This window comes from Lissotriton helveticus, chromosome 11 (genome assembly GCF_964261635.1).
Source record: "Lissotriton helveticus chromosome 11, aLisHel1.1, whole genome shotgun sequence".
Lineage (NCBI taxonomy): Eukaryota > Metazoa > Chordata > Amphibia > Caudata > Salamandridae > Lissotriton > Lissotriton helveticus.
Genome location: NC_136072.1, coordinates 59,001,006 through 59,016,273, shown reverse-complemented (window position 1 = coordinate 59,016,273; position 15,268 = coordinate 59,001,006). Strand labels below are relative to the sequence as shown.

The window sequence follows — 15,268 nt, the reverse complement described above, 5'->3', positions numbered from 1 at the left end:
TGGTTATCTATACTTAGGCAATAGGGCAGTCAATGTTATCAAGGCTGGGACCTCCAGCCAGCCAATGAGGGGTTAATAAGAGGGGTTCTCCCAGCACAGTATTGCAGCCCAGAGGGCCAATGACAGGGATGTTAAGTCTTGCAAGACACCACACATCTCTCCTAATCAATGGGGTAATGGACACGTTTTGGCTGGTGTCCCAATAAACACAGGCATCAAGTGTGGTAAGTGGTAACAATAAAGACCCTTCCTGAGTACCTGAGGCACTACAGAGACATTTGCGCTGATGATTTCAGGCAATTAAGGTGCACGCCAGCGTGGGGCAGCAGACATGCCAAATGCATTAGATGGAATGTAGCTGCCTCAGGTGGCCGGTGGGCCACACAGCATGGCCCCAGATGCTGCGGCACCTAAAGAGAAATCACACACAGCAGCAGAGGTGGCCCGTGGTGGGAGTGCTTCTGGGTGCTGACGTGGGGTGGTGGAGGGGCAGGGTGGGGGGTAGTAAACTGCGGAATACGGCTGCACAGAAGTAAGTACACAAACAAATAAATAAAACAAATTTCCTCGCACTTGCTGCATTGCCAAATGCGATGCAGTGCGAGCAACCCAGGAGGTGCTTACAATCGGACCCGAGCTCCCTCAGCGCAGGAGTCCGTCACCGTTGTCCCCTGCCCTCGCCTGCATCACTGGGGACTCTACCTACCAGACTTCCATGTGCAGAAGGTGGCAACGCACTTTCCAACACCAGGAGCCGCTTAAAATCAGACCCTGGGCCGCGCATGGGCAAAACCCGGAGGAGGCTGGGCTGGGCCACCCCTCTGAGGCCTGCTCCTGGAGAGCTCTGGACCTGATGTACTTACTCATCATCGGAGCTAAAGTCAGTGAATTATCACTCAGTTGCGCCTCATTGCTGCTAAAGTACTTCCAAGCTGCTCTTGTCTCCTTGAGGTCGCCCACAGCTTTGCTCACTATTGATTTGATCACTCTCTCCCCCCCCCCCTTGCTCTGGGTAGCCACCTATAGCAGGACTTAGTGAGAGGTCTGAACGTGGCCATACGTTTTTAACGAGGCCTGGTTTGTTCCAATGTGCCATTTGCAAATATGGGAAAGCGTACTTACATGGGGAACAGCAAATACCACCCCTGCAAGCTGTAAAGTCCTTCTAACCAACCTCATTTGACAGGATGCTCCAGAGGGCAATAGGTGCAGTGGCTACAGAAATCGAATTGACTGAAAAGCACCTATCAGTAACTCTAGATCTAGCCTTATAACTTATTAGCCAATATGCCTCAAATTCACCATCAGCCTTGGCTCCGGATTCTCCAACACCCCACCCAAGAACACGCGCAATGAGTTGCGAGACACACAGTGCTGAGTTGCACCCAGAGGTGCTCATCATGGTCATGCTGGAAAAGGGAAACTCAAACCAGCTGTAATCGTGGAGAGCAAATGCAAGAAACGTCCTGCAGAACATATAGTGATTGGTGACTCGAGGGAGGCTGGGACACGTCTCCATTACAAGTAGGCATGAAGTAGCCAGTTTGGGTGACCAACCGGGTCGTGGACTTACAGGTCCAAATGAGGGCCATTGTGAAGGATGAACTTAACAATTTGATGTAGTGGGTAGATAAGCTTTCAACTTTGGTTGAGTTAAGGGTTGGTAAGACAGAGGCAATCCTAAGGGGAAGTGAGTCTGCAAATTATTCGAAACTACAGCCAGCCCCTCGCATTACTAGGCTGGAAGTGGAACCCATAGTGACAAACAATACAACCCCCACCACAATTGTAAACCGCACTAACCCGGTGGGTGCAAGTAAACGCATGAGTAGCTCATCTAGGTCAAGAAAAGACAATAGTACTTACTGCCAGGGGCATATCCAAGAGGTAGAGGCAATAAGCAATCACAGGCCACACACAGCAAAGCCACAAGCATGTGACTTTCCCCAACAAGGGATTAGTCACAGGGCTGGTGCAAGGTCTGCCCCACGAGTAGAAAGCAATAAAGCAAGATAAGCCTAGCCATGCATTAACCTCCCCCCGGCCTCAACACCCTACATAATCATTTTAACTGGAGTACCAGAGTTGAAAAAAGGGTGTAGGGAATCTCATTCTGATTTAAAAAATAAATGTATATTTTGGCTGACCAAGCACCGGCAACCTTCTTATAAAGATGCATATGAAATTCTCATGACACGTAGGGTGGGATGGGTGGGCTGGAGGCCGAAAGATGTCTCTGGGAATAGCGTTGTGATAAACTTTAGATACCCAATGGTGCTAGAAGTGCTCCTAGATCGTAATCATCGAAGGGAGGATGGGGGCATTGGGTCCCTCCCACTGGTTTATTCCCCCCTGCCCCCCCAGGGCTTAACCCACACAATAGAAGGCGAGTTGGTATTGAAAGGTGGGCGAGGAACCAGAATAGGTAATATGCTATTCTGGAACAGGACCAACCAGTTCATTATTCTACAATCTATCACTATCAAATAGATTCAGCCCTCTAGCGTCTGTAGATTGACTTCTGAGCACCGGACCCTCATATGAGAGATCAGATTACCAAAAGGAGACACTGGGGGGCCCAAGCCAACAGGGGGAGTCCATACCGTGAAGTGGGATTCTAAAGCAGAATGGGTACAGATGAAGGTGCATGTGGGTGGAGAGAAAGGAGTTGAAAGTGGAGAACAGAAGGAGGCCCTTATTAGGCCACTCTAGCCTAATCTACCCCTAGGGAATACAAAGGCAACCAAACATCAACAGTAGGTAGCTGCAAAACCCCTATCCAACTCAGCTGGCCACCCTGATATCAGTAGTGGCCCAAGGTCGGTGGGGTTGGAGGCGATTAAACCAGCCCCCCCAAGGTCACACAGTGAAGTCTGGTGATCAGTCCCGTATTCCAGATAATTGCACTGGCCCTCCCAGGTTGTAGTTCCTTTCCTGGAACATGGCTGGACTCACCACCAAATTTGATAACCTGGAGTGGGGGTCATTCATAGTACAATACGAGACCCTCATGTTCCAGGAAACATGAGCTAGGGCGGACGCACATAGAATGGGCTATGCGCCTTTTAGTATTACAGCTACCTGTAGGGGTAGGGGAAGGCCATCAGGGGGACTGTGTACCTGGGTTGGTGTGCATCTGGGTTGTGCTGCGAAACAGACAGAGACTTCTTCATGTGACATCCTCTGTATCTTTCTGACCTTTCCCACAATGGTCAGAATTGCCCTGATTAAAGTCTATTTACGGCCGGTTAGTTATGGCCAAGGGTCAACGACTCTTGACCAACTGACCGCCCTTTTGCTAACAATCCCTGATACGGGTAATCATAGGTGGGGATTTCAACTGTCAGTTCGAACCATTTAATGGACTGACTACAGGTAACCCCAGTGACGAGGACCTACATTGGGCCTTCCCAGAGCCCAACAATTCCGCCAGCACAGGCATGGACTCCAATGGTGTTGCAGATGAACACCCTCACACTGAACTTCTCATTAACACCGTGCAATGGCCATGCAACATCCTATACACCGGGGAACTACACTTTCATTAGACTGTGGCATGCTTCTATCATAGAATACATTCTGGTAGATACAAATCCTGGCACAGGATGTTAGACTTCAAAATCATGCCCGCTATGATAGCGACCATAATGCTCTCATCATAGAGGTAATTTCACCCTGTACTAAGAAAGTATCTGAAACTCTACCACCACCTGATTCTATTTTAACACTGATCAATTGAAGGAGGAGAGTTTGTTGGGGGAATTTTTTCAATCCCAAGAAAAGCTGGCCTCCGTATACCAATCAATTATTCCATTCCTCATGTTCGTGAACCAACTTACTTTGAACGATGGCATCTCCATTTGATTTCTACAATTTTTAATATTCATCAAGATTTACTTTCTACTATGGCCAACATTTTCCATCCCAATAAAAGGACAAGGGGGACTAAAGAACCTCATCACCCATGGTATAATGACAGCTGTGTTGTGGCCAAGTCAGATCTCGTCCCTGCTATTAAAGTAAATAACAGGCTGTTAATCAGAGAAAAAAGGGCAACCTACAAAAGTGCCATCGCGAAGGCAAAAAGAGTTGGGAGTGTCAAAATGGGATACCCTTAGAATCACCCTAAATATTCATGACATGAGATTTTTCTGGAATGTGGTTAACTTGGGATCCCAAGAAGGCAAATTGGCTATAGAACCCAACATGGGGGAGGATGTATGGAAGGCACACTTTGAATATATCTAAGGGTGGAGGATGAGGACGGGCCTGTGGCCAATACACTTACGCCCCCTGAGACAACCTCTTTAGCTGCCCCTCTGATCTCCCTCAAAGAGAATATTGATGTACTGAGCAGTATAACACCATCTAAGGCTCCAGAGCTAGGTAAGATCCCCGGGGACCTCTTTCGCTCTAAACCTACTATTTGGGCCCCCTATTTGTGGTCTTTGTTTAATGTCATTTTGTAGGGTATGGCTTTTCCTACCACCTGGGCAGGGCCGAAATGATACCAATTTTCAAAAAGGGTTCCCCACTTCTCCCTGCTAATTGTCGCCCTTTCAGCCTTATTGATGTAAGCCCAAAAATATTTGCCTGAGTACTCCTGGGGCGACTCCAGAGCTGGATGGATGACCATAATGTCCTTAGTCCCCTCCAAGCCGGGTTTAGAGCACAGATCTCTACCACTGATCACATTTTTAGGCTACAATTATTATACTGGAAACCGGTGTGTATAAAGTGTGGCAGCACAAATTCAGTACGGCAAAAATGGTGAACTCACAGCCCCCGTACTTGTAGAAAGATGTGTACGGCAAGGTTGTGTCCTGGCCCGACCCTTTTTTGTCTTTTTATCAATGGCTTAGTTGAGTTGTTGATTGCTGGGAAGGACATTGATGCCCCCAGGTTAGTGAACCGTAAAATACCAGCCATGATGTTCGCGGATGATACCCTCCTGCTTTCAAAATCACCTATGGGAATTCAGAGGGCCCTTGACATTTTTTGTGTTTTCTGTAGAAACTGGGGTCTGTAGATTAATCTTCAGAAAACCAAGTAAATGGCATTCAATGCAAGTAATAGCACCCGGCCAAATCCCCGTCTAGATGGGAGACCATTAGAGGGGATGGCTATTTTTGAGTACCTTGGGATTATGCTCACTGAAAAAATGGGCTGTGTTGCGCAAATTAAGAAAGCAAGTCTAAAGTTGGGTCAGACTACTGGGGACCTGACAAAGGTATATAGGAGTTGTACCCACAAAGTTGTTGGCCTGGCAGTGGAACTCTATAAAGCACAAGCCAGGGGTGCGGCCCTGCATGGTGCTGAAATTTGGGATCATTGCCCATCTGGCCCTTTATCGAGCATTGTGAATTCCTATGCTAGGCTTTCTCCTAGCTCCCCACTTACACCACTCCAAATGGATCTTGGGACCAGACCAATCGCAGACGAAGCAGCTCTTAGACCCCTTTTATTTTGGCGACATCTGTGGAGTACCCCTGAACTGGCTGTATATAGGGACGAGCTGAGTGAAGTTCTGAGCCTACAGGGTGCGGGTAAATTATCATAGTTGGCATATATCTTCAATTCAGTCATTGGGTGCTCCTGTTGCGTGCTTTGACAAACAAGTGGGTGGGTTCATCTAATTTGGGTTGCACAGCCTGTAATAACACAGAGGGGACAGAATATCATGTGATTTTTTTTGTCATGTATGCAAGAGGGCAAGGAACCGATGGCTGCTTCAGTTATGCAGAAACTTCTGGTCCAGACCCAGACATTGTAGTGAGGTCTTTAGGCTATTGAAATATGATACACACATAACCATTGTGTTCTCTATATCACGTTTTCTATTCTCTAGGAGGTGTACCCGTAGGGCTATCTTAAAGATTAAACCACTGGCTTGGCTGGTCCATTGTTATATATCTTTTAAACAGGGCCCTGTTCTTCCCTTTTTTATCTGAATGATATCACTCTAGGTCTTTTTAACGATCTTATGTTTAATTATGATGTGTTGTATAAATTGTTGTTTTTATATTCCTCCATTTTATCTATTGTTGAATGCTGCTAGGTGAGTCCCACCATGATAGCACTAAAAATGCCGGTTTTAGATTATTGTAATGGCCTTTGCGCCGCTTATGTATTGAACATGCACTTTATAGAGGTCGGTTCAAGAATAACGCAAAAAACACTATGCTGCTGACGTATTGCATTTGCACTTTATTGAAACTAATATCCATAGGCCAACTTATGGCGCCCAGAGCCAGGTTTGTGGGATAGTTGAGTAATACAGGTTTATTGTAATGGTCTTCTTTTTGTTTAGTGAAAAACAAGGAGAGAGCAAGGGGAACTAAGGGGTTCGTCATTGTCCCCAATTCAATATTAGACTATACAATGTGGATGGACCCACTGAGTAAATATGTGTTGATCACTGTTGTGATAAGCACATGGTACCACTAGGTTTTCCTAAAAGACCCCTCACACACCAACCTAGTTGGTGTCATGCTTCATCATTGGGGTCCCTACCTAGTGGCCGAGTGCCCCCTGGTTGTGCTACCACGCCTGATTACAACGGAGCTGGTGTGGTGTGGTTAGTGGGAAGTATGTGAATTAAAAATATCTCTGGGAATCCTTGCCTGTAGTATTTATTAATGAGGCTCAGGATATGGTTAAAAGCTGGTGGTCTACATGTTTCAGCCCAAACAAGTGAGTACAGTGGGCTTTCTTCAGGACCGGGTCACTGCAAAACGTGAGTGGCAAAATTAAGTTGCCATGTTAATTGGTGAAGTGCCTGCACGCACTCCTGAGCCTCGAATCTCTGCCTAGCACTTAAATCTAGTGTTTTTATTTGACAGAGTATCTGTAAGTACTCTGACACCCTAAAGTGCCACACACCTTAGCACGTGTGCAGGCACTTCACCAATTCACATGGTGACTTCATTTTGCCACTCACGTTTTTCACTAACCTGGTCCTGAAGAAAGCCCAATGTACTCACTTTTTTGGGCTGAAACATGTAGACTACGTTACTAGTCAACTAGGAGCAAATAATATCCCTCCAGTAGTTGCACCACCAGCTTTTAACCATATGCTATACTTCACACTAACCACACCACACCAGCTCCGCTGTAATCAGTCATTGTAGCACAACCGGGGAGCACTCGGCCACCCAGTTGGGACCCCAATGAAGCATGACACCAACTAGGTTTGTGTGTGAGGGGTCTTTTAAGAAAACCTAATGGTTCCATGTGCTAATCACAACAGTGATCAACACACATTTACTCAGAGGGTCAGCCCACATTGTTTAGTCCTTCTTTTTGTTTAGGCATTGCATATGCATTTAATTGACCCTGATTTTTCAAACAATGTAAATGCCATTACGTTGCCTAAGTACTGCACAAGCACTTTATCGAATTTTATATTTATAGTTGAGTGATGCTGGCTCTCTGTAAATGGCCTTCTTACTGGTCATGCACATGCACTTTATTGAATCCCACCGTCTGACCAATGCAAAGGACATCATGCTGCCCATATATTATACATGTATTTTATGGCTCGCATACCTATGGGTTAGTTTCTGGTATGTCGAGGCTGGCGAATGGGAGAGACGAGAACACTATGTAATATGACTGTAAGTCTATATTAACAATGTGCTACTTGGTGCCTCATGCAGAGAAATGGTTATTTTTTATGAGCAGAATGTAATGTACTCTATTTTTATCTGTGCTTTTATGGCCATAAAGGCCGAAATAAAGTTTTTATGATGATGATAATTAGAGAGGTCCCTGCACGGCTGTTGCCTATGTCATCCGCAAGGGAATCTTGCATTGCTGTGGTTATTCTGGGAATTTGCTGGACATCTTCATTGCTGTTTTCATCAGTTGTACTATTTTCTGTAACACATGCACTGCTGACTCCTGTGCAGTGCCTGTGTATGCTGGAAGGTTGCAATGCTGATGTCCGTGCTGCTCTTGCTTTGTGTGTGAGGGAATCTTGCATTTCTCCAACCTGTGCTTTACCTGTCCTACGTGTGAGGAAAGCTTGCACTGCACTTCTCTTTTTGTGCATATCTTTCTGTTATTATGTTTGTTTGTGTGGTGGGGCAATGTGTGCTGTGCTTTACAAGATCAATGTGGACATCACCATGGTCACTTAATAGTCAACATAGAAACAGGCATAGCAATGTGTGCTTAACTCTGGCAATGTGGAAGCTGGTTTGATAATGCATGATCTCTGGGCAGTATTTCTAAACTAGCTTACTGCACTTTCAGGGTAAAATCTCCTGCCTGAGAATGCAAAACCTGTAAACTGTACCAACAACTCTGGCACCAACAGTGTTGATTTTAAAAGAGCACAAGTAAGAGGGACATGCGAGCAGGCGCATATACAGTGGTTACATAGAGTTTCTGGAATAGGCAGCTGCTTGTCTTGAAACAATATCAATAGGACATCATAGACTAATGAATCTCTGAGGAAATCACCTGGCTGATCCTTTGCACCTCAGTGCAACGCTGAGTGAGGCATCCTCTTACTCTGTAGACTGCTAATGAACTGACTCACTCTTGGGGCCTCATTTATGAAAAGTGACGCATTGCTGCGTGAAAACAGCGATGCGTCACTTTTCACTGCGCCCTCCTTGCGACACCAATAATGCGTCATATTTACAGTATGACGCATCATTGCGCAAGGAGTTACAGATACGTCAGTATTTCTGCATATCTGTATGGCGCAAAAGTGGCGCATTGCTGGAGTGTGTCACAAAAGTGACGCAACTCCAGCAATGTATCCTTTCACATGGGGCAAGCCCCATGTGAAAGGACCTGCGTCAGTCTTATGCCTGCTGTGAGGCAGGCGTAAGAAATTGACGCATTTGTGTCCTAGAAGTGGCGCAGTGAAATCTCATAGATTTCACTGCGTCACTTCTACGACCCTTTCTTGCGTCAAAACGCCCCCCTTGCATACATTATACCTGGCACAGGTATAATGTGGCGCAGGGATTTACAAAGTGACGCATCTACCTAGATGCGTCACTTTGTAAATATGGCGCAACGAGGCGCATTTTTTACGCCACTGGTGCGTCACAAAAAGTGACGCACCAGCGGCGTAAAAGTGACGCACAGCCTCATAAATGAGGCCCCAGGTGTACAAGAGGGAGCAACACTCAGCGCCAAAAATCATTAGTTAGCAAGCAAGACCCTTGGGGCCTCATTTATGAGACCGTGCGTCACTTTTACGCCGCCAGTGCGTCACTTTTTTGTGACGCACCAGCAGCGTAAAAAATGTGCCTTGTTGCACCATAATTACAAAGTGACGCATCTAGGTAGATGCGTCACTTTGTAAACCCCTGTGCCACATTATACCTGCGCCAGGTATAATGTATGTAAGGGGGGCGTATTGGCACAAGAAAGAGTCATAGAAGTGACGCAGTGAAATCTATGAGATTTCACTGCGTCACTTCTAGGACGCCGTTGCGTCAAAATCAAAATGCCTCACAGCAGGCGTAAGACTTACAGAAATACTGACGTATCTGTAACTCCTTGCGACATGATGCGTCATACATTAAATATGACGCATCAGGAATGTTGCAAGGAGTGCGCACTGAGAAGTGACGCATCGCTGCTTTCACGCAGCGATGCGTCATTTCTCATAAATGAGGCTCATGGTGTACAAGAGGGAGCAACACTCAGCGCCAGAAATCATTAGTTAGCAAACAAGACCCTTGGTTTCTTGGACAACGCCTGTGCAAATCCATCCTTGATAGTTTGACTGAGATAACTTTGTAGAAAAAGTGAGTGCAGTTCAGTTTAGGAAAAGTGTGTACTTGGTGCACTAAAACCTGCACCACAGTAAGCGTTTCTGAACCATTGCACCTGAGCACCCACCCGGAGGAACTGTCAACTTACTAACTAGTCTGAGTGCTGACTTACTACTCTCTGTGGGCAGGGAGAAGTCCAGTGGAAACAGCACATGGGAAACTCTTCTGGGTCTTGTAATAAATTGGTTTATTCTTATAGTGAAAAAGGGAGCAAAATAAAGTGACACAGAGCATTGGCACGCTATTGAATTCATTGGTCATCTTGAAAACACGCCTATGAGAAGCCACCTTTAGGAGTTTGATTGAGGTAAGTAAAACTGGGCATACACTAGTTTAGGAAAAGATTATGCTTGGTACACAGGACACCTAAAGATGCACCCATATTAAAACATGCAGCATTAAAAGTATCATTATAATTGAACAACATTATCATAGTGGATGGAAGAGTAGTAGAAGAAGCAGTTTGATTAATAGGTAATTATGTGGGTGTGTGTGTTTGCATTAATTTATACACATATATGTGCATGTGTGTGTGTATGTATGTGATTGTGCATATGTATGGGTGTATGTGTGTGTGTGTGTGTGTGCACATGCATGTGTGTGTGTGGGGGGGTGAGTGGGGTCAAACACAAACCAGCTTGAGCCACTGTGCCAGAGCAACAAGAACAAACAATCTATGACCAGTGACCCACCTACAACTTTTTCTTAGGCCCAAGTATCAGGGTGTGTGTGTGTGTAAAGAGCACTATAAACTACACACGCAGCTGGGAAACATTTAGACACTCAACAGAAGTAACAACAACCTTCTAATCAGGTCTACAGTACCTGCATGAGGGTATCATGATGAAGAGTAAAGTTCAGGGTCCACAGGTTGCCAATGATGGGGAGGGGAGCGGGTCCAGGAGGGTATCTTCTTCTCAACCACTGAAGCTTGAAGTAATGTGCAATGAAGAGGGTAAGAAACAGAGCAATTCCCAGCTCAGTGATTGGCAGCATGGTGGACGCCTGTCTCTGCTTCGAGCTGCTCCCCTAAACAATGAACTTTTACTTTTAAACAATTCTACGTGTTATTCTTCCCTATTGTCTTTCTATAAATCGTGACTCGTTATTTGTGAATCCTGTATCTGTTTCTCTAGCTGTCTCCTGCACACTTTTTTCTCTTTATCTCTTTCACTCTCTATCTCTTCCTATCTCTCTCTTTGTCTCCCTTTGTACCTTGATTCTATTGCATGTCTTTCTCTGCCATGAAAGTCTGTTCTCCTTCCTTGCCTTTTATGCTGACCTTTTATTTTACCCACTTTCACCTACTTTCTCTTCCTTTGCCTGCTTTCACAACCACATCTCTTTGCTTCCTTTCCTCCTTTATGTCAATGTCTATCTGCTTGTACATAAGCTTAGCCTGTGCACCTCTGTCTCTTTCTATTTCATTAAAGCCCACCTGGCCTATCTCATTCTTTCTCACGTTCTCTGCCCTTTTATAATTTGTCTAAGAACTCCAGAGGAGGCGTATAGCCTCAGTGTGTTCAATCAGAGGGTTTGTTTCTGTGACAAACATGCTTATCAAATGTATGTTGGAACATTTGCTCTTTCCTCACTGCTTGTGATTGACCTTGTTTGACCTCTTGTAAGTGAATGCAAATGTACTGTCAATAAAAACGTCTCTTTTTCTGGGCTTCTGTCCAGGGTTTGGAATCTATGCTACAGGAACCGATGCCTCATGTTTATTGTTAAGGGCCAATTAAATTTAAATTGACTCCTCAGGTGCAAATAAGGAATAATTACAGTGGGTATTTTAGAAAAAGGTGACCATAGCCATGTTCTGTAGATAATGTGAATATTCTCCAGTTGCTCTTTGCATAACACACTGGGCGGATGATTTGCTGTTTGTCACTACTCTATCATCATTCGCCCTCTCCACAGTGCATGCAAATACACTGGCGAAAGAATAGGTATTCTGGGATGTGGACCAGTGCTTGAAGGATGGGCCAGAGAACCTGGCTGCCTAGGGGTGTCCATTTGTCTTGTTAAATGCGTTTTTAGACACGAACATGGAGTGTTGACTGTGGATGTTGTGCGGTAAATGACTTAAATTGTGCAAGGAACATTGGGGCATATTACCAGGCAATAGTGATAATTATCGCTATTGCTTGGTTAGAGACAAAAATGTATCGCCGACCAGCGGCGATTTTTATCGCAGATAAACGGTATTACCAAGGTTTATCGCAAATGCGATAAAAAAATGGCCGCAATGCATGAATATCGCTGAAAAGTCCGCGATATTCAGGTGTTAGCTTTTGGAGGTATTCGCGCTTAGCGCAAATATCTCCAAAAGTTGGTAATAGGAGATAGCGATGTTAGCGACTGTTTCCAGTCGCTAACATCTTGGCACGCCCACTTTGCATGTCATTAGTGATAAATATCACTGACATGCAAAGCAGGGCCCAAGATGGGCGCTATCTCCTACTAGCTGTCGCCAACTGGTGTTACCGACAGCTAGGTAATAGGGAGATCATTTTATCTGGTGGTGGATCTAGCTGCGGTAGTATTTGCTGGGGCAGGGGCTGGTGGCACACTGGTGGTGGATCTGGCTGCCGTAGTATTTGCTGTGCCAGACGCAGGAGGCACACTGGTGGTGGATCTGGCTGCGGGAGTAGTTGCTGGGGCAGGGGCTGGTGGCTGTGTATGTGGCGGCACCTCCTCCTCCACCTGTCCCACAATGCTTCAGGGCATTACCTGATGTGGAATGATGGCATGACTATGGAACAATATGGGAGCCTAATTGGTCATGGACATTCATAGGGGACAGGGTCGCAGTCGCATGCCACTTACCTCGGGTGTGTTGGGTGGTGCGGGATGAGTCCATACGAGTCACTCCGATGACCGCCTCTGTCTCCAGGGTGTTCTCTACCTGGTCCTCCATGGGGGTGTTTGGAGGGACTGTAGGTTCTCCCCCTCCTGTGCCCGATGATTCTCCAAGGCGCTCTGCCACCCTCTCTTTGGCACGACCTCGGAGGTCGTACCAGCGTTTTTTAAGTTCGTCCAGTGACCTGTCGGCCACACCCACGGAGTTCACCGTCGACGCTATACCCTGCCAGATCCTGCGTTTTTCCTGTTCTGCCACCCTCCTGGAGTCCTTCCCAAACAGTTTGGAGTGGTTGGCCACCACCCCTTCAATTAAATTCTCCAGCTCCTGCTCGGAGAATTTCAGCTTTCTCTTCCGCCCTGTGGTGTTGCTGGGCCCAGGAACTGGCTCCTCTGACATTGCTGCACTGTACTTGCTCAGTACTTTCCTGACAGATTTGCTGGAGCTCTTCCAGTTGCTGACTCGAGGTCTGCCTCACTGTGGTGTATGGGGGTGGGCCCTGGCTGCTTCCTGGTTGTGATGTCATCGCTGTGCTCGACATGCGACTTCCCGTTTTCCCGATCTCGCGCTATTTTAGGTCCCGCTATTGACGATCTCGCTATTAGAGAATTCGCAATTCCGACACGGATGTTGCCGGAAATAGCGATTTATATGCGATTTTCGGAAGTCGCAACCGGTATTTGCGGCCGCGTGCGATTCGCTTTATTTTCTCTAAATTATTCATGAATACCGTTTTGCGTGTCCTTAATAGCGAGTCGCTATAATTCGCTATTAGGGCCACGCAAACCGTCCCGTTGATGAATCAGGCTGTATGAAACATTCCCAAAATAAGGAATTGCAAAGTTGTGCGATTCCTTATTTTGCCATAGCATTTAGGGAATCGCAATTTTGCGATTCCTTAAATGCTACGTATGTAGCATTTTTGGCTAGCGAAATATGGTTAAGAATTCGCAAATTACCACCAACTTTTAGTTGATGGTAACTTGCGAATTCTTCAAAAAATGTATATTTTGGCATTTTTTTAAGGTGGCATGTGATGCACACACATGCCCATAGGGCATGTATGTGCACCATATGCACACACATGTACATTTCAGGGCTGCACCCTTGAAATAATTCTCAAATTGCGATTAGCAAATTGCGAATTCGCAATTTGAGAATTATTTCGCAATCATTCCTATGGGCCTCCTGGCCCATAGGAATGCATTGGAAATTATTCCTTAATTGCGAATTTGCAAATTGCGAATTCGCAAATAAGGAATATTAAGGAATCGCTAAAAAATAGCGATTTTTTTCATATATACCATTTTGCAATTCCTAAATAGCGATTCCTTAAAATTCGCTATTTAGGAAATGCAAAATAGTTTGTTGATACATATGGCCCTGAATATGATCTAAGTAACACACAACGATGATAGATCAAAAGCTTATTGATCTGTCAGTCACCAGTAAGATCTGAGTCAGCACACAACACTAATAGATCACAAACGTATACACTATTACTTCTGTATGGGTGTGCGTACCAACAAAATTAATTACAGTCAACTATTCCTCGGTCGAAGTCAACCTTGTGTGCCTATCACCTCTATGACATGTTTACTACGACAGCACAAATGCCCAATGTGGTACTGGTGGAGTTGCGCAGATTAACTTGTGAGCATGCGCAACACTGCCTTCCAATACACCAATTTAATCGTCCCATCTACAATGGAAGCCTTAACATGCAGCATGCAAACCGTGGTAATAATGTGCTTTCTGCAGCAATTTCGTCAAGATTACATGTTTCCCAGTTTAAGATTAGACACAATTTTCTTATCCATAATTGCTGAGTAAAATATACATGCCAGTTTAAAACGCCAGTTTTGATGACACCACTTGGAGGCTGAACCCTTTCAGATAATGTTATGTGAGGAAAGGCGGTTTAATATATGGTGTGTTTGTTCAACCTCACAATGTAATAAACTCACAAACCAGTCATGGGTCTAGTCAGGCTCCTTTCTAAAATCTTAGCTAGGGGGGCGTGGCTTGACGCCCAGCGGTAATGGCGGCGTCCGAGTGAAGCTCTTACGAAGCCTCGGAAGATACATCGCCTGCACGTCGCACTTTCCTGCTAGGAGGTTATGTTTGGCCTCCGGACCTTCGCGGGACATTCCTGAAGCGCTCTCAGCTGCCTGCCGAGTCTCATAGCTGGAGAATTCCACGGACGTCAGGATCTCCGATATCTCGGATGATGCGGCCGCCATTTTAGTGTGAGGCCATCACCGGAATCTCCTGTCAGCACTCGGAGCTTCTTTGACACAGTGCGCCCTTTCTTGCTGGGTCACTGCCTGCCTATGAACTCTGCCCTGAGCCTCGCATTTGGAATTAATGGTATGTGCCCCTTTGCTATGACTGCATGCTGCGTATGACATTCTCGCTATTTCCCGGCTTCTCCTCACAATTTCGTGACGCCTGACTAATGAGGTGTCACTCTTCTGGATACGGCTGCAGACTTTCGTAGGCTCACTAAATACTCTCTTCACAGCTACTGCAGACCAATGTTAAATGCGCTTTTTGGCATCTAAAAAAACAACAAAAAAAACGAATGTTGGGTCTTTCAGCAGAT

At 45.7% G+C, this 15,268-nt stretch overlaps 1 protein-coding gene across 1 annotated transcript in view; it reads right to left on the bottom strand.

The window, feature by feature from the left end:
• LOC144791955 (cytochrome P450 2J4-like) overlaps positions 1–11,232 on the bottom strand; it is an 86,904-nt gene extending 75,672 nt beyond the window's left edge. Inside the window, exon 1 of the mRNA XM_078666783.1 lies at positions 10,626–11,232. Coding sequence (XP_078522909.1) covers positions 10,626–10,796 — 171 coding nt within the window. The 5' untranslated portion in view covers positions 10,797–11,232. The remainder of the gene's footprint in view (positions 1–10,625) is intronic.
• Positions 11,233–15,268: the final 4,036 nt, after the last annotated feature.